The sequence below is a fragment of the Scomber scombrus genome, chromosome 3, assembly GCF_963691925.1.
Source record: "Scomber scombrus chromosome 3, fScoSco1.1, whole genome shotgun sequence".
Classification (NCBI taxonomy): Eukaryota; Metazoa; Chordata; class Actinopteri; order Scombriformes; family Scombridae; genus Scomber; species Scomber scombrus.
The window spans coordinates 16,003,142-16,027,365 of record NC_084972.1 but is presented as its reverse complement, the minus strand read 5'-3'; the positions used below and the strand labels follow the sequence as shown (position 1 = coordinate 16,027,365).

Here is a 24,224-nt window from a genome sequence, read left to right as displayed (position 1 = left end):
AAAGACTACAAACCCGGTACAATTCAACTAAAACCAACTTACACCATTGGTATCCACACACACACACACACACACACACACACACACACACACACACACACACACACACACACACACACACACACACACACACACACACACACACACACACATGACTGTACACAGTATCCTACACTATAGAAACACACACAAAATAAAAGAAACAAAAAAACAATGATACATATTAAATATTTTGCAGGCCTCTACCCAGTTTAGATGCTTTTTAAAACGTTCTTTACATGCAGCTTGAATAATAAAGTATGGCAATTTAATCCACAGAAAATGAAGAAAATGTCAAGAGAATAAACACAATTTTGGTGAAGGTTTTTTCTTTTTCTTTTCCTTTTCCTTTCTCTTTCTTTTTCTTTTATTTGCATTGTAATCATCTTGCGACTGTCCAGTTTGCGAGATACTGAGTAAAGAGATTAAGTCTCTAAAACACGGATAAACCTTTATGCCCTCTATTGGCAAGTTATTGATATAGGCTATATCGTTTAAATATTGCTTCGATCTTTTGAGTCAAGTATTTGCCAAGAAATGGGTTCAAACCTGCAGTAGTCCTCCTGTCCTCCAGAGGGCGCTGAACAGAAATAAATAACTTTACGTACGCTTTTATGGCCCTACTTGGCTTCCGTACACAGCGTGGATTTTTCAATGACATACTGAGCTTTCGTAAGACAGTCTACTTGTACAGGGTGTAAAGATGTCATTAACCTTTTTATTCAGAACATTAACAAGAGACGTTGCAAAGGTGAGCAGATTGTGATTTTTATCTAAAGCTTGAGTCGCATTGAGCTGGTTTGCTTCCTTTATTTCTGATTTACCAGCCATTCTTATACAGTGAGGCCAGTTTCAGTAGTTATTTTTCCAATTCATTCTAAGTCCTTGTTAAGTAGATATAATTTTGGCTGTATTTAACTTTTGTTTTGACCAAATTGTGCTTCATTCTCTGACTCTGCTTCACAAAGAGGAGACTTGTGTCACTGTGCTGTTTGAGGTTATGCTGTATGTGCTGTAACACCTTCTACTGTTTGTATGTCATCCTCAGGTCAGCAGTCTCAATCTCCAGCATGTACAGTCACTACACATAGGAAGTCAGCTCCTGGCAGCAGAGAAGGCCCTCCTGATGAAACTGCGCAAAAGCACCGGCTACACATTCATAAACTGCAAGAAAGCACTGGAGAAGTTTGATAATGACATAACACAGGTATGAACTAAATGATGTGTTCACACAGTACAAATGTCAAGGGCCACTTGACTGTAAGAAATAATGTAACATATACTGTATAGTTCTCTGTTAATTACCTGTAAAATGTATTATTCATTTAAATTATCAAATTTTCAGGCAGAGACTTGGCTGCATGAGCAGGCCCAAAAGGAGGGCTGGAGCAAAGCAAACAAGCTAGAGGGTCGCAAAGCCAAAGAGGGGCTGGTTGGTCTATTTGTCAGAGATAAAGCTGCAGTTCTCGTGGAGGTGAGGCAAGCGGTGCATAGAGTTATTTCAGCTAGTATCTAGTTTGATGCATTCAGTGATAAACTCTTGACTGTCCTCTTGTGTGTTCGGTGTAGGTTAACTGTGAGACAGACTTTGTCGCCCGCAATGAGAAGTTCCAGCAGCTGGTTAAGGATGTGGCATTTGCTACCATGGCTCACCACAATAACAAAACTCAAAGCCAGACAGGATATGTGAAGGTAAAGCAACACAGCAAATGTTGAACTTGGGGTAACTGCTTAGTTCACTTTAGAGCTGGGGCTGGATGCACCTTAATTTTATGCACTGTACCTTTAAATGACAGGCTAAGCAGTTTGGGGAGGTTTTCTTGTTTTTTATTGCAGCACAGCCAAATCAATATAATTATACAATTGTAGGCTTAAAGGAGTAGTTTTATATTTTAGAAGGGGGAAAAAATGCTAAGCTAACCTAATCGTCTCCTAGCTTCACACTGAACAGTTAAATATGAGCATGATATCAACCTCTCAGAACAATTTCCCAAAATATCTGTTCCACTGTTCCTTTAGCTGTAGTTGACATTTGACAGCAAATCTCCATCATATTAAATGAAGCCACAATTGTATCCCTTTTTAGTAATTTTATTCATGCAAACCTTTTAAAACTTCATTTTCAGAATTTCTATCATCAGTGATTTTTAACTCTTTGTCTAGTTGCTTTTAAATCATTTGAGCAAATAAAAATGAACTTCATTAATCCAAGTTAGATGAGTAACAAGTTAATCATGTGAAGCTGGTGTCTTGAATCCAGACTTATCATCATTCATTTTGTTGCTTCTTTCTTCTTTGTGAAATACCCTTCAGGCTGTGTGTGAATTATGATCCACTAACTTTTCAACCTTTTGGAAGCGATCGTGTTTCTGTATTGTTCCCAAAAGAAGCAGATTCATAGACCATCTTCCCAGCACATTGTCACTGCCAGAAACACAAGTGGAACAAATAAGAATATAAGCAGCTGTTAATTTAATTGCATTACATTCTTTTTCATACTTACTGTATATGGTTAATCTTGCAGCAGGAGGGTGTTGATGGAGGTCTGATAATTAGTTTTTAATAATTTTAACTTAACTTCTAGAGATTGATGCTAATAGAAACAGATGTTCAGTTGTGTACTTCTGGTTACATCAGAATACATCAGCACTGTTTACTTTATGTTATTATATTACGTTTGTTTTCAGACTTCCCTGGCAGCTGATGAACTGAACAAACTCAGTGTGGGTGAAGGACCGTCACTCGCTGATCAGTTGGCTCTCACAATAGGTCAGTAAAGGTTTTTTTGGGATGGGATATTTCTCTATTTCAGTATAAAATATTGCTGTTTTTACCTTATCTTAATTACTTATTATTTTTTGAAGGGTTGAGCACATTGCATGTTGACTGAATTTAATATCATAAGTCTGACCTTTAAAGATAGATCATTGTTGAAATTACTTATAGTGTAACATTTTAGTGAGTTTGAATATAATATAATATAATATAATAAATACTGAAATTGCTGCATGAAATTATTTTTATAGCTTTATAGCAAAAAAAGAAAAAAATAAATTAAATTCACTGACTTTATTAGACAAAGCAGGGCCAGAATGAATCATTTAGACTTCAAAATGATTTTTTAAAATACTATCTAACAAATGTGGCATGTTTTTTTCTGCTATTAGCACAGTTTATTACAGCATTCAGTGATGCAGTATCTCTCTCTCTCTGTCCTCTCAGGCCGCCTCGGCGAGAACATGTCACTGAAGCGGGCAGTCACAGTGGGCATCCCCGCTGAGTGGCACATCGGCTCGTATGTACATGGTGGTGTGAGCGGTCAGACTGAGGTGGCCATGGGGCGCTACGGGGCCCTGGTTGTATTCCAGGGTGGAAAACAGGGAGAACAGGAAACTTTAGGTCGCAAGCTGGGACAGCACATAGTGGGAGAGGCCCCTGTGTCTCTGGGCAACATGGATGACCTGCCCTGCGGCGAGAGTGAGACACGCCTGCTGCCTCAAACCTTCCTGGGTGATCCGAGCAGGACTGTGGCACAGTTCCTCAGGGGTCAGCAGGCTCGAGTGTTAGACTTTGTCCGATTTCAGTGTGGCGAGACAGCCAGTGACGCAGCAGAATGATGGGGGGCAAATAATTTATCCAAATGTCACGTGTCTTTGTTTGAAGATGAAATGCAATTTTAGATTTATTCACTAACATTAAGAAAGTCACACAGTGTCATCATGAATTTGAAAGCAGTTTCTTTAGACCTGCCAGCACTGGTGCCTGAAGAAACTAACAATCCAACAATAAAATGTCTTTTTTCTTGAAATCTCAGTCTGTTTGTATGTTCCGCACAGTATATTAAATTTCCAGATTCACTCTTTTGTATGGATGTATTTCCTGTTATATCAGCGTGCTGTAATGCTTTTGAAAAGTTGTTTCTCCTGCAATAAGATGATTTTATCAGGCATGCTGTCATAATTTTTCCTTCATGTTTTAAACCTCACATGTATTTCAATGTATAGTTGAATGAAAGCTTGAAAAATGCATCATGATGATGCCTGATGATAAGTTGATGTGCAGTCTGCAAAGAAAATGTTAAATTGTTAAATTTTACCAAACATTAATATTACAAAGCTCACAAATGGAAATTATCTTTAAAAATCACAATTTAGAAGTTAATCAAACATGGTGCATTATTTTGATAAATCTTAATCTGTAACTGCACTAAAATTTTATTTCCCCATATTTATATGCACATACATCTTATAATTTTATTTAAAATACAATTTTAATGTTTAGTCCCCTTTGTCCATTTTTTCAGATGTGCAAAAGTAAGTTAGCAGATGGATGTCAAAGCAAATAAAAGTTATAAAGCCTAATATTTGGTTGGATTGCACTTTGATGCAGTGATAGCATCAACCCTGATATAATTCAGTATCTTTGAAAATGCTTTTCCAGGCCTTCAAAGCAGCTGTCTTCAATTGATGTTTGTTACAGGGGCTTTCTGCCTTCAATCACCTTTTCAGAAAGTAAATTGTTCAATAGGGTTTAAATCTGGTAAATGACTTGGCCAGACTAAAACCTTCCAGTTTTTGCCACTGATAAAAGCTTTGGTAACAGGTGCTGTGTTTGGGGGTCATTGTCTTGTTGGATGAAACCACCAAAATGAGATTTATTGTTGGAATAATTGTTTTGTAGATATAGCCAGACTAGAAAATGTATCTGGACACTTCTGAATTAATCATCTGTTACATCATCAGTGGAGACGATTGAACCAGTTCGCGCAGCAGCTGTACATCCCCAGGCCATGAAATACACTACCTCCTCAAATTGAAACATGTTGAATTACTGGCAGAAACACTCAGGACGCTCCAGCCGTTCTACTGCTGAGCCTGTGAGACGGAGCTTTGTGATTGGCTGTTGCTACGCAAGCTGCGCTGACATCATCAGGGATGTTCTAAGCCGATGCTAGCTGGTGTCAAAGCAGCAGCTCCGTAAAGTCCCCCTCTCCCGTCCGTCATCTAACGACCACAAACAGACATGGTACGTAGAGATACTGCTCCACATAATACTCGATACATAAATATAGCCATGATATAAGCATACTATATAATAATTCCTAGTTCGTAATTGATTTTTTTGAAACGTCTGTCCGAGTGAGCTGTGCATCCTGTAGGGGTTGTTAGCTTAGCTACCTGTGTGTCAGCGTTAATGGAGGATTAACTAAAGCATTAAAATAACACTGATACCAGTCTTTTTTTCTCCCGTCTGCCGCATCTAACTGATACTGCCCTCAATCTGTCTCAACCAGTCTGACTTCTCAGAGGACCAGATCATTGGTGAGTTAACATCTGTTTTGTGAAATAGGTTTCTTTTCAAGGTTTCAGCTACTTTAAAACATTTGAAATAGCTTCATGTATCCGTGACTCTGATCCTGTAGCCGGACTGTTGTTTCTTCAAAGCTCTGGATCCCCTCAGGTACTGTAATGACTTGAAGATGACATACTGAGCTTAACTAAACAAAACAATTTCTGACGTGTGTGTGTCTGTGTGTGTGTGTGTGTGTGGTCTGACATGGGCTACTCTTGGGGACAATTTCAGATTTAGGACCAGGCTATTGAAGGTGGCTTGTCCCACTTGGGGACAAAAACCTTGCAGATTTTTGGGTCAGTGGTTATGGCTAGATCAAATCTCCTGGAAATGAATGTAAGTCTATGTAATGTCCCCAAGAGTGACCATGGACTGATGTGACTGTGTGGATTAAAGCTTGTCATGACTCACACTGGTAAATTGGTGTCTGAATTTATCATGAGTACTTATCTACTAAGTTGCACAAAAGCTATGTGGTGAAGTGTGATAGTGTTTTTGCATGCTGAAGCTGAACCAAGCAGTATTTACATGATGTCTGAAGTGTGATAGTAAAGGTAGGTGGTGTGCAGGCAGGTATGTGGATCAGCATGTTGGCTCAGACTTTACGTCTCTATTTAAAGGCGTGGCAGAGACACTGGAGCTACTGTTTGGTGCCACTTACTAAAACAACAACAGACACTGTAAATTGATGCAGGACACAAACAACTTTGCTTAAACAAAACACAGCATTTTTCCTTCCATGTGTGTTCGTTTCCAATCTAATACCAATAATACTTTTTAAAAACAGTTCATGTATAGTCAGATATTAAAGAGCCATTTGTCATCATTTATGGCAGGAATTCATCATTAATAGGCTGCAGTACCTCCAAAGACAGTTGTGTGTTCATGTTTGATCACTTTCATTTGCTCAGAACATGATCAAATGTGAAATGGAATCATTTTTTTGGTATTGATCCTATCAACGCTTGTATTGATACTCAAAATAAGTCTACTGGTCTGCCTGACTTCCTCAGCTCAATAGCCACCATGGAGCTCATGCCAACATCTGGTCCTGTAGAGGAATATTTTTTTTACCATTTTGTTACCCTGTTGAGTTGTTATTCTGATGTGTTACTGTCACAGCAGCATTGGCAGATAAAATACCCACTTAGGCAACCATGTCAGAAACTGCTCCTTTCATAATTTTTTGAAAATGCTGTCATGGACATTTTTTGCATTGTTGCACAAAAATACACAAAAAAATATTAAACATTATTATTGTTGAAGCAGTTGTAAACACTGTACAATCTGTTACACAATATATAACAATTACACAAATGTCCAAATACAAAAATACAGTTATCATGTACCAGACAGATTTATAGTTCCCCACAAGCAAAGTTAAAAACAGGCAGCTCCCTAAATGGACACTTCTACAAACTGTTACACCCTCAGATGATCTCACAGAGGTCATGGTGACTTGGTTACATGGTTTGTTTGTTTTGTGTGATGTTTATTAATCTAACGTGCTGTATAGCTGTGTCTGACGTCCTACTCTGTGTCTCCCTGTCAGAGTTTAAGGAAGCTTTCCTTTTGTTTGACCGGACGGGTGAGGGGAAGATCTGCTACAGCCAGTGTGGTGATGTCATGCGGGCCCTCGGACAGAACCCTGTCAACGCCGAGGTTCTCAAGGTCCTGGGAAACCCGAAGCTGGAAGGCAAGCCTCTCAGACACAGCATTGACATGATTTAACCAGATCAGTTCAAACAACTTATCATTGCCTCAATTAACAGGTAGTTTGAGGCTCTGATACTGTGAAAACTGTGACTAAAGAGATTGTTACTTCCTTGAAAATGTAGCTCCGTCTGCAGATCTCAGACATTATGCTACAGGCCTTGATATTTTAATTGATCAGCAGTATAATCCACCAGCCACTGCAGGAGTGGGACACACACACACACACACACACACACAGACACAACACTACACCTGGCCGTAATTAGACCAAATCAGGCGGTGCAGCAAAAACACCAGTCCTCCTATTGATTTGAATGGGGGTAGTGTGTTTTGGCTGCAGGCGTTTTGTCCAGAGCAGCACTGCACCAGCCCACAGTGAGACATGGAGAAACGCAACCCGACATCACGCTGCGGTGGCCGATCAGAGCCAGTGATTAGACGGATCAGAGATGTAAAACCCTGTTGTGAGGGAATGCAAAGATGTTACTATGACGAGAGAGCTGAGAGAGAGAGAGAAGCTGTTGTCGAGCAAGGTAGAGAGTAGATGAAGAGAGCGAGGGCCTGTATCGAGAAAGGCGGTGAAACAGATCAATAAAATGTTATTTTCAGCGGTTACATTCTACATCACAAACACCTCCATACACCTTCAGTCACCCTGCAGTGCTGCACCACAACAGCTGATTTGGTCTGAATACGACCTAACAGAGATGCTTTGTAAAGCATGTGCAAGTTCTAAAGGTGTTTAAAATAAATATGGGTGATTATAAGCAACTTTACTCTTACATTTCTTTTTGTCATTAATCACTCTGCAGAGATGAACCACAAGATGTTGGATTTTGAGCAGTTCCTGCCCATGCTTCAGGCTATTGCTAAGAACAAGGACCAGGGCTCCTTTGAGGATATTGTAGAGGGCCTGCGTGTCTTTGACAAAGAAGGAAATGGTACAGTGATGGGAGCAGAGCTACGTCATGTCCTCACCACATTAGGTAAGACCTCAAACAACAGCATTAGTCATCATGGAGTAATTACAGCTGACCTTTGTTTGTTTTCTTGTCATGTTTTGTATGTTAGGAAAAATCACTCCTCTGAGTGTGCTTATCACTTTCTCCTCCTTGTTTCCTTTATTGTTTCTTAAAATATTTACTAAGTCGTCTTTGTATTCCAGGTGAAAAGATGACAGAGGAGGAGGTGGAGACTCTTCTTGCTGGACATGAAGACGCCAATGGCTGCATTAACTATGAAGGTAACACTGAACATTGTGTAGAAAAATTAACTAAAAATGCCTAAGAGAGAAAAAAAAGTATCATGCTCTTTGCACCGGTCACATAAAAATATGTGAAGAATAACTGTTGTATAAAAATAAATTAAGAGTAATTGAATCTGTGTGTCACATGCTCACTTTTTCGTTGTTTGGCTTGTTGATCTCGTCGGGGTGGGGCATCATTCAGGCGCCTGGAGGACAAAGAGTCCTCTTTATCTAGAGAAGGAGTGAAGAAGGGAGAGTTTTCACACATGTTTACATGCAGGGGCAGTGCAGGCGAGCTGTTATAGTAGCTTTCTTGAATATAATACAATAACCTGTGCAGTAAATGAGCTTTCTTATTAAAAACCTGTGAAGTAGCTGACTCTGTGGTCCCTTGGTGTTTTTGATCCAGAGAGCTCAGAGACGTGACGCCTTGCGAGTGATGCTGTATGTTGACTCGTAACTTATTTTATATGACACGCTTCACACTGAGTGCTGATGTCGTGTTTCTCTCTCTCTCTCTTCGCAGAACTCGTCCGGGTGGTGATGAGCGGTTGAGGATTTCACAAACACACTCCCAGCTTTAATTTGAATCCTTAAGATTTCTGTTTTGTTGATTCTGTCTCGCTTATTCCATCTGTGTCATCCTACCTCCAATAAGTCTGTGTTTTTCTTTCTTTAGACATCGTTATTTTATTTGTAAAGTGCCTTTTCTGTCTGATGTGGAGAGGCCCTCTCATCTCATTTCCTCAAATTATTCAACCTTGCAGCTAATATTTCCTTCTCTGTTCCTTCTGTGTCAATCAACCTCTGTCAGGCTAGCTGTCAACCAGCTCTTTTGGGAGCCCTTGGAATATGTTTTGGGATGGATATGAAAATGTGTATGTGAATGATGAGAATAATGTTACATTTAACAGTATTGAATAAAAATCCTGCTGTCTTTCAGCCTGAGTCCGTGCTTAAATCAAATATCTCTGTATTATATATTATCACACTTTTTAAATCACATTTTAAAGTTATTATATCTGAATATCAATGAAACATCTGACAAATATGATCAATTATCCGAAAATATTGCAAGAATAATGATAGAAAAATTCTAGTGTGGGTATATTAGAAATACACTGCCTGGCCAAAAAAAAGTTCACACACTAATATTTCGTTGCACCGCCTTTAGCTTTGATTACGGCACACATTCGCTGTGGCATTGTTTCGATAAGCTTCTGCAATGTCACAAGATTTATTTCCGTCCAGTGTTGCATTAATTTCTCACCAAGATCTTGTATTGATGATGGGAGAGTCGGACCACTGCGCAAAGCCTTCTCCAGCACATCCCAAAGATTCTCAATGTGGTTAAGGTCTGGACTCTGTGGTGGCCAATCCATGTGTGAAAATGATGTCTCATGCTCCCTGAACCACTCTTTCACAATTTGAGCCCAATGAATCCTGGCATTGTCATCTTGGAATATGCCCGTGCCATCAAGGAAGAAAAAATCCATTGATGGAATAACAGGTCATTCGGTCATTCAGTATATTCAGGTAGTGAGCTGACCTCATTCTTTGGGCACATAATGTTGCTGAACCTAGACCTGACCAACTGCAGCAACCCCAGATCATAGCACTGCCCCCACAGGCTTGTATAGTAAGCACTAGGCATGATGGGTCATCACTTCATCTGCCTCTCTTCTTACCCTGATGCGTCCATCACTCTGGAACAGGGTAAATCTGGACTCATCGGACCACATGACCTTCTTCCATTGCTCCAGAGTCCAATCTTTATGCTCCCTAGCAAATTGAAGCCTTTATTTCCGATTAGCCTCACTGATCAGTGGTTTTCTCAAGGCTACACAGCTGTTCAGTCCCAGTCCCTTGAGTTCCCTTTATATTGTGCGTGTGGAAATGCTCTTACTTTCACTATTAAACATAGCCCTGAGTTATACTGTTGTTTTTCTATGATTTCACCAAACGTTTAAGTTTGGTGAAATCAAATCGTATTGGATGGGGAGGTGTGGTGGCATTTCGCTTCCATTCATATGATGGCTATAGAATAAAGTAAGGGGAAAAATGTGTCAACGTATAATAAACTTTACTGGTTTTGGTAACACTTTAAGGGTACTGGTATTTGTGCATGAATTATAATTTTTAAAATCTTTTAAAAATATATATATTTAAGTAGTATCAATGAATAGTATGTATGTGAGTGCAATTTGCTTCACATCAAATGAAAATAGCATCAATATAACAAAAACATAAATAATTAAATACAATATAAAAACAATGAACCAACTTAACACATTCTACAAAAAAATTAGATCAAAAATGAGATTAACCATCCATCAAAATATCGATATCATCAAAAAGAATATTTACATTCATTGACGTGGATTAATGGAGCATTGGGAATCCATATGTTAAATAGATTAAAAAGATACATTTTAAATGTTTAAAAGTGTTTTTGACATATAGATCTAATTGGAGAATGAGTTTAAAGCAGCACACACACCCCTTCATTTGTAAGACTAGTTTGTGTTTTGTGTGCGAGAAGATGGGCTGTAGATGTTTTTTTATGACAAAGTACAATAATCTTAAAATCTATAGTGGCCGTACTGTACAACAACAGTAATGTGGTGACTCTTCTGTGTTGCTGTTATTATTTTGGGCGCAACTTTGTACTGATTGTAAATGCTTTTCTTTCTTCAGCAGTTCTGACTCCTGAAACACTAGTAAACCCTTTTTACAAGTCTGTAGATTTAACTTCTTGTGTGTGACTCTTATTTATTTGACCAGAAGAACAAACGACTCCTCACACTGACTTCTTTTCACATCTTTATTTTTCCCCCAACATTTTGTAATTAAAACCTGAACGTCTTTTGTTTTGCCTCTTTTTTTTTTTTGATACAAACTATCAGATTAACTGTCAGCACTAATGTTGATGATTTACTGAGGAAAAATCGATTTCTACTGTATAATAATCAATGCAATTGCTGCTACCTTCAGCATAGTGAAAAACATACAGAAACTGAACAGACACTTATTTCATATCACAAAATCCACACAATGTAGTAATAACACAGATAAAAGAAGTCCATTTTACGCTCACAGCTGCGGTGAGGTTTGCAATACTGGCTTGACAAACGTAACTGTAAAGATTCACCATTTGACTGGATTATATTTCATGACACTGACGCGATGTGCCGTGTTTTTTAAAGTCATTCTTCGAACCTTTGTGACGCACAACAAATGGCACTGGAAATAAAACTGAATGGTAATATGGTTGTACAGATCTTAATGGCATGCCTTCACATACACACATGCTCACAGTCACATCTTGGACGGATCCGATGGACCCGTCAGAATCGCACACAAACAGTGGAGAGGGTAAATATAGGTTACAAAGGTAATAATATACAGTTACAACGTTGACATATCAAAGAAAGGAGATGGAAAAAAAGGACAGTAAAAAATATAAAAATTGATAGGATAAAAAGTGAGGATATTGTTGCAGATATTAAGGACACAATTCTCCACTGTCAGCTGTTTAAGGTGTGAGCTCCCTTGTTTTTGACAGCATGATCATTTCTTCCATTTGTAACTTAAAAATGCACCAGCGGAAAAATAAGCTGCTTAAAAATCCTCTTAATTTCCCAGGCAACCACAATAAAACACTGAATAAATGTCAGATCAACATGATTATAAAAACATTTTGGTTTAGCAATTAATACAAATTATGAATAAACACATCTGTGGTCAGCAATAAATTCGTTATTCCCAGACTTCTTCAGTCATTCCTTTTTAAACGATACTACATTCCTCACAAAACTACAACCTACACGAAGCTCCTCACTGACATTTTCTTCTCTTAAGTGCTGTTGAAAATGGATTTCATTATTCAGATATTTCAAAGGAGGTCTTTCCGTGACAATGACCTCACCTGAATGACTTTCCAGGGGGCTACTGGAGGACAGACACTTCTCATATTATCATTACAGGATAATAAAAGGCGTGTTCGTCAAGGTTTTATAACAGAAATTCCATTTTACAGTATATATTCTCAAACTGCATCCAAAGTTAAGTAATTTCAAACAGGCTTCTAATTCGAATGTTTGTCATTCATCAAAGACATTTCTCTTTTTAAGATATGTGACCTTTAGGCCAGAGACCCTGTAGAGTGACCGTTGTCCATGTAACGCAAATAAAAAATAGAGAGGAAAAAAAGTTACATTTCCAATCAAGTTTCTAAAACCTTCAGTATGAAAAAGTATTTAAGACAACAAAAGGACGATATAAGTGCTAAAGTTCAATTTCATGGATGCTTCAAGTCTTTCAATGAGACCTAGGGAAACATATTAAAAGTGCTTTTTTTCCCTTACATATATTTCAATTAGTACCTACAGTACAAAGGGGGAGAACGCTGGAGAGATTATGAAGCGTGAGACTTCACAAAGTATGACAAACCGTTGCAGGAAATAAATGCAACAATTTCCAAAACACTGAAAACACAAGATGAGTCTTTTCTCTTCTTCTTCTCGTTGAGTGCCAGCATATTGTTAAGACCCTCTTAGTTTATCAGATCTCTGGTGTGAAATAATGAAGTGGGATGTTGCTGTCCTGTCGGCTATGCCGGATGAACTGTCTGAAAATCAGTATTCTTCATTGGCATTGATTCAATTTGAAAGGGACTTCGGAGTTGGCTTGTTAATTTTTTTCTCTTTCTCATACGAATTGTCCAGTCGGAGAAAAAAAAAAAAAAAAAAAGCTGAAAATGTAAAATGTGTTCTCTTCCTTCGGTTTTTGACTTCTTCATTTCAGATGATACAGGCAGGATTGAAAGTGGTCAGAGTCACTCAGATTCTCACTGCGGTGGTGGAACTGGAGTTGAAGGGTGGAGTGTTTCCCCGGGGAGAGGGGCGTTGGGCTCTGTGAGGGGTGAAACAGGGGAGGAGGAGAGCAATGTTAAAAATCTGAACAATTTGGAGCCATGTGGTTTTAGGACATAAATGTGACTACTTGTTTGGTGTACTCAGACAGACCTTCTGTTGACACGACAAAGAATTCAAATACTATGCTGTTTACAAATGCAATGAACTGCAGAAGAGTTTGAGACAATAAAGGTGGGCTGCAGAGGATGTGCCGGACACTTGCTCTACAGAGTCCTTAATTGATTGGGCATTACAGGGACGAAAGCAGAGAGCCATTCAATCAATGAGTGAAACCACAGAGAAAGCCACCAGCTGGTTTTGGAGCAAGAGGGCTAATCTGTTGGTATTTGCTGTTGGGACACAAGTTGGTGTCCCAGCAGCCTGATCAACCCTGGCTGGGTCGGCTAGGCGAGGGTGTCTAATGATGAGAGACCCGAAATGCCAGAGGAGCGCAGGTCATATCACTCTGATTGCATCCCAGTGTATCCAGAAGATGTATCTTTGTGCAGTATGTCACTTAGATTAAATTTAGATTTAAAAAGCTGGACTTCTTGTCGTTCTTTGAATTGTCTGTGTCTGTGTCCATGCTTAACTGTATATGTTTGTTCTTGTACACAGTTCTCTCTTGAAAAAGAGAGCTCAATCTCAATGACACTACCTATTTAAATAAAGGATTACATAATAAATGCAAATGCTGTTACTAACCGTACGTGTAGTCCTATAGTAGTGTGATAGAGGTTTGTGAAAATAATTAATGCTAATAAGTTAAACTTGTGCTTTAACTTTAAAAAAGTTCCGCACTGCCTATACAACGTTCTGCACTGTAGGATATGCAGAGTTTGACAGATAAAGTGGATATCTTTCAAAGTTTCCATCTTTTTAGTAATAATAATCCCTTCTGTGTCTCAATGAACAGCATTTTCTTGTTCAGCTGCAGTGGAGGGATTGTCATAAAAAGAGGGACTAAAGATGCACAGTAACTCTGTACAGTGTGCAGAGTAACTTTGAAAGATACTGACTTCATCTGTGTAATTTGGGTGATTTGGGTAGCTAAAACTTCATATTAGCTTCAAATAAACTTTTAAATATTTTTTTTTGTACAGAGGGACTGTTGATTGTGTCCCCAACACTTACATTGAAAGTACATTATAAAGTATGAACAGGAGGAATGATTACAGCAAGAGAATCGGTCAGTGTTCATTTGTTTTTGACTATAGTTTTAGGACAGACTTAAAAAATTGTTATCTTATCCTTTAAGCTGCTACATTGTGCTTTAACTTTAAGCTCACCATGGAGTACAGGAGTAGTGCTGGAGCTGGAGTGGGCAGCCATGGCCTGACCTGGGGGGCAGGGGGGCGAGGTGTGGGCACTCGGAGGTGGCTGTGACTCAGGAGCTGGGGCAGAAGAGGCTGGAGGTGCAGGGCTGGGGGCCGGCTGCGGTGCTGGTGTGCTGGGAGCTGGCAGATTTGCAGTCGGACCTTGGGTTGGCGGGGCTGCTGCAGCCTGGGTGGAGTGAGTGCCCCCGGCTTGGCTGTGCTGCTGGTGCTGAATCTGCTGGAAGTGCTGCTGGCGAGCTCTCATCTCAGCGTATTTCAACTGCTCCATGTGGAACGACTGACGGTCAGCCAGCAGTTGCTGCCGCTGGTACTCCAACTGCACACAAAGAAACATGTTAAAGGCTTTGCACTGTAATTAGCTTGGTTACTGTTGATGCTACATATCCCAGAATCCCTCACTCACAGCCTCCCTCTCTCTGTCCATGATGGTTTCCAGTTCTTCAAAGTGTCTCAGTTTAATCTCCAGCTTCTTCATTTGGGTCTCCACCAGCAGAGCCACCAGAGATTTGATCTTCCTCTCTTCCACTGCAGCCAGGTGCTACGAGCAAAGTAAAGGAGAAACTACAGTCAGGAAAAAATGTGGCAAAAAGGTGGAGGACACAGCCGGTTGAGCCTCTGTGATAATTACCTTGGCTTTGACGGCTGCAGCAGCTAAAGCAGATGCCGCGGCGGTGGCCAGATTCCCCTCTCCAACATCACGCTCCACTTTAGCCTTCCTTTCTATCTCACTCTCTCCTTCTCTCTGTCCTTCTTCTGTTCCCTCTTTTCCATCCTTCTCCTTCTCCCCGTCACCTAAGAGAAAAAACACAAAAAGTTAATTTTGTCATGCACCTATGACCAAAACACAATTTTGTGTGACTGACGTGATGAGATGCCCTTACATACCCATTTCTGACTCAGTTTTGTCTGCCTCCCTCTCTCCCTCAGGCTCTCTTCCTCTCTCTTCTTCTTTCTTTCCATTCTCTGCCTGCTTCTCCTCTTCCTCAGCCACTCCATCTTTGCTGTCCTGTGTGGAAAGTGACAGCAGACTGAGCATCACAACACTGCACAAGCAAAACTCATCACAATGAGAAACATTATTGTAACAAACCGGTATCGTACCTTGGCCTCCCTCTTCTCTTCACCTGACTGGCTGTCACTCTTACTTTCATCGCTGCTTTCGTCTAGAGGCAGAGAGAGAAAACAAGTCAGAACATGTTAATTGCTTAATCTGTCTATTTGGGTATTTTCTTCCTCTTTTTCAACTTGTGTGTCCATCCTACCGGGTCTGTCACCCTCCTCCAGGCCAGTGCCTGCGATACCACTCCCCTCCAGGCCGTACAGAGGGTCCTGTCGGCCGCTGACCCTCGCTGCCTCCTCCACCCGCCGCACATGAGCCTCAACAAGAGCAGCAGGAACCTCCTCCTTCATACGTGAAAACTCCTCTGTGAAGGTGAGAGAAAGATTTGGGGATGACTAATGAGTAAGGATTTTGGGAGATTGTGGCAGCCATGCAATGTTTTTATTTGAGATATTTGTCTGCCGTTTGTGATACTAGAATGGGTTGTTGTGCTGTGCATGTTTAATCTAGTTGAGTTTATATTATCCAGTAAAGCCTTTAAGCTGTACAGAATTATTTTGATTAACAAATAATTTACTTGTGTTTATTTATGATTCAAATTCCTATATGAACAGTCCAAAACGTGGAAAAACATACAATTTGTAATTTGTAAGTTTATGAATAATTAATCAAGTGTTGATCATTAACATGGCTGATTAGAGAAACTGCCTAAATGTTGTATTCATGCTGAAATTCAATCATACCTCAAGGCACTAGCTATTAGCTCACGCTCTGTGAAGGAACAAACACGTTGTCTGGACAGTGTAGAGACCCAAAATAAGCTGCTTCTCACCAAGAGCAGATTTGGCTGCGGCTGAGGCCACACGTGGGTCGACTACAGAGGCCAGAAACGCCACTGTGCTCATCACAGGGTTTCCTGCTTGGCTGAAAGGTACTGGCTGGTAGGCCAGTGGTCCCAGTGTCGAGGAGCTGTCCTCCAAGTAGGGGTCTTCAATGGGCAGCCGCAGGAAGTGCAGGATGCACTCATCCTGTGTACGACTACCCACATGTTCTGACACCTTGTTCCAGTCGTCCTTGTACATCTCTAAGCCCTAAGGACAGTGAAGGTTACATTAAACTCCACATTTCTAGATTATTATTTTCAATTTTCGAGCACTGGATTTATGATCTTTGTGATTATGTTTTTTCATTTTCAGGACTGTTTGTACCTCGAGTAGTAATAGTGTCTCCTGTTCTGTCCACTCCCTCATGGAGCTTGCTGCGCTCTTGGTCTATGCACAAAAAAACACAACCACTTTGTTAATATGGTAAATCCTCATGAAGTACAGCAACACAGGCATTCTGTCAGTCCTTTTCTTAGACTTGTACCTTTGCAGTGCCGGTCTTCTTGCTGTACATGTCAGTCCGCAGCCCAAAGTTCTGCAGATCTGCTGGTTTATCCTTCACTTTTTCTGGGAAGGACATCATCTGCTGCGTAGCCGGAGTCTGCAGGTACACAATGAAAGAAGAACACGTGTAAAATAATACTGAATCTGTGCGTAAGAGGAAGAAACTCTGTCTGTGTGTATGAGGCTGTGTATGGACCTGGGAGGTCTTGGGCTGGAGGGGCACTAGACTGGATGGAGTGTCTGCCAATACGTGAAAGTGAGAGGTGGGTGGGGGGCCCATGGGCGTGGGCCGGCTCTCAGAGTCCACCTGGTAGTTGATAAGTCCCCACTGCTCCAGGAAGGCGTGGACTCTGCAGGTGAAAAAGTTAGAGTTAACAACAACTAGACACAGACAGTTTCAACTCTGGATTTATTTAAAATCTGTAGCTCATATTCAGTCCTCCGCATACCTCATGATTGCACACACATCTCCTGCCAGGTTCCTGCGGCAAGCGGTGGAGGTCAGATACTCCTGAGGGTTCAGTCGGTAGGTGTCAATCATGAAGTTCCTGTATGCCAGGTAACTGCAGAAAGGTGGAGGAGAAGAGAAATCGAAGATATTACAACTATGACTTGAAAAATGTCTGTGATTGCATTTTTAAATGTGTCCCACAAACATTTCAGATAATAAAAAACTGTGATATTGTAGTTCAAATACTTACATCTCAGGGGTTTTGGATTTGTTCTTCCCATTGAAAAACTCTGGCAGGGCTCTGCGCTCAATAGCATGAACACTGAGGGGAAACAATTTTGACACAATGAGGACTCAGCTGAAATACATATGAACCTCATTTTGACTTTCTTAGTCACCGGTCATGTGCTACAACCAAAACGACACCAGTTGATCTCAAAATTGGTCTTCAGATTTTTCTTGCTTTGCACATCTGACTTTTACAAACACACTACTGTTCATGTGTGAAAAAAACCTATTTAGCTCTACACTTTATAAATAGACAATAAGTGCAGTTATGATCAATTTGAACTACATTTGGATTGAATTACACTCATCTTATTAATAATATTAATCATAGTCTATAGTTTCATTGCAGGACTTGTCTCATGTGTTTTTGTCATGAAAAAGCAGAAATCTAGTTGTGTTGTACTATAGTAGAACTGTAATCCTACAACTTACTGTAGTTTGTTTTTTACCTGTTGTAGTCAAACCAGGCAGCGTAGCTGGGTATAATGATGTGGTGTGTTTGCTCAGTCACATTGTCCTCATGCAGGTCCGATCCTTTCACTGGTTCACCCTTAACACTTGGGGAGCCCTCTTCCTCCTCCTGTTTAAACACACACAAGTTTGTTTTTATATCCTTGTGAGGACACTTCCTGAGCCCCTTACCCTAGACCAAACCTAAACCTAATTTTAACCTTAACCTTAAAACCAAGTCTGAACCCTCAAATTGACCTTTGAAGTTGTGAAGATGGGCCAAAATGTCCTCACAACGCTGGTTTTCAACTGAAATTGGTTCTCTTGAAGATGCACACACACACACACACACACACACACACACACACACTCACACACACACACACACACACACACACACACACACACACACACACACACACACACACACACAGTTCTCACTGTTATTCTGTAACAGTATCTATCAAACTATCTTACCTTTCCTGTAGTTTCCATGGACTCATCCTCTTGTTCATCTGTTTAAATCACAAGAAGTTTACAAATTTATTACTGGGTACATGCATTACTTTTTTTTTTTTACTTCTTTTACTTTGCTTCTGTGTTCAGACTCATTTACTTGAACCTCACCCATATCTGTTCCTCCCTTGACTGGGGTTGAATCAGAGTCCTTCTTAGTGTTATCTACAAAAAGGAATGAACATGAGAAAATCCCATATAAAGAAAAAAAAGAGACTTTATGTGTTGTACATATGTGGAAGTGTGTGCTGCATACTTGTCTTAGCTGGGTTTCCCTCTTCAGATGCTGGAACAGGTGAAGCTTCATCCAAATCCTTACTCAAATCCTCCTGTTCCTCTTCCCTCTGGCCTCGTTTAGATTTGGTGTATGGAGTCGTCGGCCTGTTGGATCACACAAAGGACATTATTTAATATTTCTGATTCTACAACAAACACCTAAAGTGAAACATTCATCAGCTGGTTAGCGTGAAGTCATGTACAAATACATGACTTCTCACAGACCCTTTTTTGGTGTTCTTCTTCTTGCTCTCCTGTGGTGGAGGGGTGGGCGAGGGTGAGGGCGAGCGCTTCCTCTTCTTGGCACTGCCCGGCTTCTTGTCTCTCCGCTCATCAGGCGTGGTCACCTCGTCTGTCAGGGTCTTGGCTGAGATCCTCTTCCTCTTTGGGCAGCCTTCTCCCACTTCATAGTCCTCCTCATTCATCCACTCGTTATACTGGTCCAGGTCTAAAATCCACTTGGCATGGACCTGTGAACAAGGACCACATCATGTATGCTGAATATATATCCCAATATATTATTGATAGATGGCATTGGATCAAGTTCAGTCAGCAGCCACCTTAGTAAAATGTCATCAAAAATCCCACAGTTTAACAAGGTGGTATTTTTTTTTTTATCTCTAAACTGGTTTTGTGGCTGAAATACTGTTCTGTTTAGTACAAATAATGGCCTGATTAAAAGAAAGTAAATCTATCTTGGTTCATTGGAGGTTTTTAATTATCTGTTTCAGTACATATAATTTTACACTGATGTAAATAATGTATTTTAGCTGCATGTACTGCATATGTCAGATGTTGCCATTAATAAGAGAGGCAACTTTGTTTATAACGAGATAAATAGTGTTAATATGGTTTAACAATTAATTATGTGAGTTTGAAGTTGTGGTCTGATAGAGTAAATAGAGTCACACGATGCCTCACTACAAACTAACCCAGTGTATTCATTATTGTGTACTGCCCAAAACATTTTAATGCTTCGTCGCTCCTACTATCATGTCCTGGTAAGTGCTGGCCGCCTTAAGCAAGTGTCATTCTGAATACACAATAAGAGCCTCTGACGCTGCTTTGAATTTATTGTTCAGTGAAGTGCCACAGTAGGCTCTGTGGCTCCGAGTGCCAATTTGCCACAGCACTCCATTGTTGGATGCTTTCCATCGTTAGAAGATGTAAAAAGAGTTAGCGATGTCACAATGGGGAGCTCTCAGCTCAGTATACACAATCCCCTGACAGGTATGTGTAATAAAGAAAAGGCAGAGACACATAAAATGAACTTAAATTAGCTAAAAGTAACTCACCCTTTAAACAAACTTCAATGTTGTGCAGACGTAAACAAGATCTTTCTTTCTTAAATTCTAGTCAAGATGAAAATGGTTTAAAAGTCATGCATATAAAATAATGCACAAAGCATCTATACATAAATCTGTAATTTTCCATCTGATGGTGCAAGATGCACAAATTAAAAACTGCAGCTCGGATCTGAATATTTTTTCTAATTTTCTCAAGATACTAGCTTTAATAAAGGGCTACAAGCAGATACAAAGTATGTGCATGACATTGTTGAACAATGAGGAACTTGTGGAATAGGGCAAAATATTTGAAAAAGTGTTTTGCATTGTTAAAAATAGATAGAGAAAATTACTTTTAAGATTACAAAAACTAAGAATGGATGACTGAAAAATAAAGGGACAAAGAACAACAAGTGACAAAAAACCTGCATGACAAGACATGAAATACCTTTCTGGGCTTCTCTGGACTGGGAGGATCCTCCACAGCAGCCTCTATCTCACTGGCTGGGATCCAGGTGTCGTAACTAAAAGGTGAGAGGAGCAAGGTCAAAAGTCAAACCAGAGGAAAGATTACACATTTTGGCATGTAAAAAAATGTAGAACGAAGAATGAGCAACTTAAGCTAGCAGTGCGGTAAAAATGTTACGCTTCCACAGTAAATATTAGGCAATAGTTTTCAGTTCAAGTGTAAAATATCATGTCGGGTTCCCGTCTTTCTGCTGTGTAACTGTGCTCCAACCTGTCAGGAAAATATCCCCAGTGGAGCAGCACTTGCTTATCTCTCTTCATCACGGGACGCACCCACTCCTCTGGACCAAAAAGCAGAAAAGGATATTAGCACAAAGTGAGGCAGTGCAGCAAAATTCAACAACAATGGCAAAACATTTAACGCCCCACCTTCCTCCAAGCTGGTGGGAATAGGAACGACAACATGGGAGCTGGAGGCCTTGTCCTCAGTCACGGAGCCCTACAACAGATAAAATCCACAGAATTAAAATCAGATCTGCCGAAGAAAACAGAACTTTTCAACTTTACTTACTTTTCAAATCTAACTAAGGGCCTCAAATACAGGCAGATTTTTCTATTACAACTAAAGAAGATGTTCAGTCTATAATACTGACAGTTAATATAAAACAAAACAAAATCACAAACCTGATGTCTTTTGATGATGTCTTTCAGTTTCCCAAGCAGTTTTGGCTCAATGTCAGGGCTCAGGTAGATGACAGGTCTGGTCAGGCAGTTGTTCTGAAAAAAAGAAATGCAAAATGTGTAAAAGAGTGACATTCACAAGTATAAATATGCAAGAAATCTAAATATTCACAACTCCTAATCTCCATTAAAAAGAAAGAAGTCTGTTTGTGTTACGTGCTGTGGAGCTCTGCATATGAAGAGATCTAGATCATCTTGTAGCATAACTGCAGGGCTGATTAAGTGGGATTACTGGTCATGTCACATGACTGGGGGTGCCCTTCATCATTTCTAGCTGTATGGCTCAGGCAGCCTTCACAATTATGATGTAACATGCGGAGCTCACATACGCCTACTTAGAGCATCAACTGTAATTATAACATAATTGTGGGAATGTTGTAATAGTTTTTGGAATGAAAAAAGATATATTCATTACCATAAAAAAGGCAAAACAAACTCTGCTATCACATCACACAGAATTGTTCATTTAACATTTACAGTTGTGATTGACTGCTCAGGTGAGTGTGCAACAAGTATTTAGGCAAACTCACCTGCACTAAGGACTTCTCAATCGTCATGAACATCTCCACATTTCGGTCCATCCTCGACGGATTCTGGAAGTCAAACCTGCGCCTACCAGGAAATTAGACTGGAGTTACACATGAAACGGCAACAGAGCCAAAATCCAACTGGGCAACTGTAACTCTACATAATCCTAATTATTTTGAATCTGTTTGTTTATCAATACTGCCCCTTTTTCTAAAACTAGTCTATCTAAATCTAAATCTAGCCAGCTGGAAAGAAAGTCTTACCATCCTTGGTCGCTCTTGAACTTGTAGGCAGCAGCCAGGATGTGGCAGAGAGCCCCTCCGGCCTTGAAGTCCAGGAAACACTTCATCTGGTGAGACAAAAAGAAAGACTTAGCAGAATGCCTCGAAGGGGTATAGTGAGCTGATTTATGCCTGTGAAGGAGATATGGAGGTGATGGAGGAGGCATACCGGCAGCTTGGTGAGTGGCGGGTTGCTGACATGCCTACCGAACACCTCCTCCTGGAACTGGAGCAGCTGGACCACCAGACTGGACAGAGATTTATTGGTGGGGGGCTCGGCCTGGATGTACTGAGGACAGCAAACACAGTGACAGTCAAAACTCTGAGCCACATAAAAACAAACAGAGTGAAAATAGGGTGATATGTGTGTGTGGTGCGCTGCTATCAGCTTTATTATTGGGAGCATGTTAATCTTTATAATATGTGTTGTGGGATGAAATTAAATTATCATCACTATTATAAATGTAAAAGATTTTTTTTTTGTTAAATCAATGAGCGTGGGCAGCAGCACACCGCTCAATGTTACTACTACTACACACGGGCCATGGCTTCAGTCAGCGCCGCGCGCCACGCAGAGCCAACATCTGGATCTCAGCTGCATTACAGTTAGCCGCTTAGCTAAAAGCTACAGCTAGCCTCCTGGCCGGCTGAAGTCACCCCCTTTGTGCACAACCCCCCATCTGAGGTCTTCTACATCATTTGAGCTACACTATCATGCAGGGATATACTGCCATTCGCAGCCGCATCTGGCGCAGCTGTCGGCTCAGCATCCTTTTGTATCCCGGCTCGAGTGAATCAAACAGCTGGACGCTCAGCAGCACCCTCCCTCCTCTCTTTGTCACTGCCTCTGCTCAGTAGGTTAGTCCCCACATTTTCAGCCTAAAAATAGACGAGTGGTGTGTGTGTGGCAACAAAACATGCGCTCAGTACCTTTTTGTAATTCTTTCCCAGCCAGACGCGCACATTATCAAACTGAGAGACGGTATCAGACGCTTCGAAATATTTTACATTCGGGCCGCCGTCTTTCTTCCGCACCGCCATCTTTGCCTGCAGACAACCAGTCGACGTCGCGTGCCTCCCAGCGGCCGAGGTACGTCATTGCAGCTGTGAGGGCGGTAGACGGCCAGCAGGTGGCGCTGCTGTGTAGAGGATTATATTATGATCTGCTGCTGCTGCATCACAGCTGTACCAGTGGTGAAAGAAGAAACTAAACGATTGAATTGACAGCGAAAGTCATAATATCACATCATTGAAATACTCTGTTACAAGTAAGTCAAAATGAAAAAGTACAGAGGTAACAAAATGTTCTAAAAGTATCACAAGTAGAAATTGCACTAGAGTTGTGCTCCAGTCAGTGTTATATTAGTGGATCATCATTATTTTTGTATTATTTTGTATTTTGGGGGGTTTCAGTTTAATGACCCTTAACACAACACAGTTTAAAAAACAACAACAACAACAACAACAATGAAAACAAATAACAATAAAACATCAGTTTATTGTTTAAATCGTAGGTTTGTTTGTTTGTTTTTTGTTTTTCTCTTTGTTCTTAAATGTGTTAGCATGTAAGCATAAGCATTTTGTGAGTTGGTTGCATCTGGCTGGTGGAGCCTCAAGGCCTGGGGTATACAGTATACATATAATATGTATATATCCAGGTTCATACTGATCATTATAAGATCCCCTCATAATATTTACAACGTAAGTGATGGAGGACAAAAACCACACGCCTCCCTCATTCAAAAGTTCATCTGAAGCTAAAATGAAGCTTCAGCCATCCAAATGAGTAAAATCAAATAGATATCTTTCAATGTTAGTCTTTTTAGTACCAAAGTCTTTTTGTTGCTATACGTCCACCACAGCTTAACAGGGAAACACTGCCAGA

The 24,224-nt window shown here is 40.4% G+C and overlaps 3 protein-coding genes across 3 annotated transcripts; 2 read left to right on the top strand and 1 right to left on the bottom strand.

Moving 5' to 3' along the window:
* Positions 1 to 658: 658 nt before the first annotated feature.
* Positions 659 to 3,914, top strand: tsfm (Ts translation elongation factor, mitochondrial). The gene is made up of 6 exons (XM_062415426.1): positions 659 to 790; positions 1,088 to 1,246; positions 1,385 to 1,513; positions 1,609 to 1,731; positions 2,727 to 2,808; positions 3,262 to 3,914. The coding sequence occupies exons 1-6, from the start codon at positions 743 to 745 to the stop codon at positions 3,654 to 3,656; spliced, it is 936 nt and encodes a 311-aa protein (XP_062271410.1). The 5' UTR covers positions 659 to 742; the 3' UTR covers positions 3,657 to 3,914.
* Positions 3,915 to 4,988: 1,074 nt separating this feature from the next.
* myl6 (myosin, light chain 6, alkali, smooth muscle and non-muscle) lies at positions 4,989 to 9,410 on the top strand. Its single transcript, XM_062415427.1, has 6 exons — positions 4,989 to 5,064; positions 5,333 to 5,360; positions 6,944 to 7,087; positions 7,920 to 8,093; positions 8,273 to 8,350; positions 8,880 to 9,410. The coding sequence occupies exons 1-6, from the start codon at positions 5,062 to 5,064 to the stop codon at positions 8,906 to 8,908; spliced, it is 456 nt and encodes a 151-aa protein (XP_062271411.1). The 5' UTR covers positions 4,989 to 5,061; the 3' UTR covers positions 8,909 to 9,410.
* A 1,761-nt stretch (positions 9,411 to 11,171) lies between these two features.
* Positions 11,172 to 23,380, bottom strand: smarcc2 (SWI/SNF related, matrix associated, actin dependent regulator of chromatin, subfamily c, member 2). Its single transcript, XM_062415662.1, has 26 exons — positions 23,270 to 23,380; positions 22,509 to 22,628; positions 22,322 to 22,407; positions 22,061 to 22,142; positions 21,474 to 21,566; positions 21,219 to 21,288; positions 21,061 to 21,130; positions 20,770 to 20,845; positions 19,261 to 19,505; positions 19,016 to 19,140; positions 18,871 to 18,924; positions 18,721 to 18,758; positions 18,243 to 18,373; positions 17,756 to 17,827; positions 17,504 to 17,617; positions 17,251 to 17,404; positions 17,035 to 17,151; positions 16,875 to 16,937; positions 16,499 to 16,757; positions 15,869 to 16,030; positions 15,708 to 15,769; positions 15,492 to 15,612; positions 15,235 to 15,398; positions 15,010 to 15,144; positions 14,559 to 14,922; positions 11,172 to 13,267 (listed from the first exon to the last, which is right to left on the bottom strand). The coding sequence occupies exons 1-26, from the start codon at positions 23,378 to 23,380 to the stop codon at positions 13,203 to 13,205; spliced, it is 3,153 nt and encodes a 1,050-aa protein (XP_062271646.1). The 3' UTR covers positions 11,172 to 13,202.
* Between the last annotated feature and the right edge of the window lie 844 nt (positions 23,381 to 24,224).

Excerpts from the sequence above, each read along its gene's own strand:
- tsfm (XM_062415426.1), top strand. The coding sequence starts at position 743 with ATGTCATTAACCTTTTTATTCAGAACATTAACAAGAGACGTTGCAAAG. Across the intron at positions 1,247-1,384 it reads TTGATAATGACATAACACAG|GCAGAGACTTGGCTGCATGA; the intron begins GTATGAACTAAA and ends TCAAATTTTCAG. Across the intron at positions 1,514-1,608 it reads AAGCTGCAGTTCTCGTGGAG|GTTAACTGTGAGACAGACTT; the intron begins GTGAGGCAAGCG and ends TGTTCGGTGTAG.
- myl6 (XM_062415427.1), top strand. Across the intron at positions 5,361-6,943 it reads CTCAGAGGACCAGATCATTG|AGTTTAAGGAAGCTTTCCTT; the intron begins GTGAGTTAACAT and ends TCTCCCTGTCAG. Across the intron at positions 8,094-8,272 it reads TCATGTCCTCACCACATTAG|GTGAAAAGATGACAGAGGAG; the intron begins GTAAGACCTCAA and ends TTTGTATTCCAG.
- smarcc2 (XM_062415662.1), bottom strand. The coding sequence starts at position 23,380 with ATGGCGGTGCGGAAGAAAGACGGCGGCCCGAATGTAAAATATTTCGAA. Across the intron at positions 15,770-15,868 it reads GGAGGAGGGTGACAGACCCG|ACGAAAGCAGCGATGAAAGT; the intron begins GTAGGATGGACA and ends CTCTGCCTCTAG. Across the intron at positions 13,268-14,558 it reads CACTACTCCTGTACTCCATG|AGCCCAACGCCCCTCTCCCC; the intron begins GTGAGCTTAAAG and ends CACCCCTCACAG.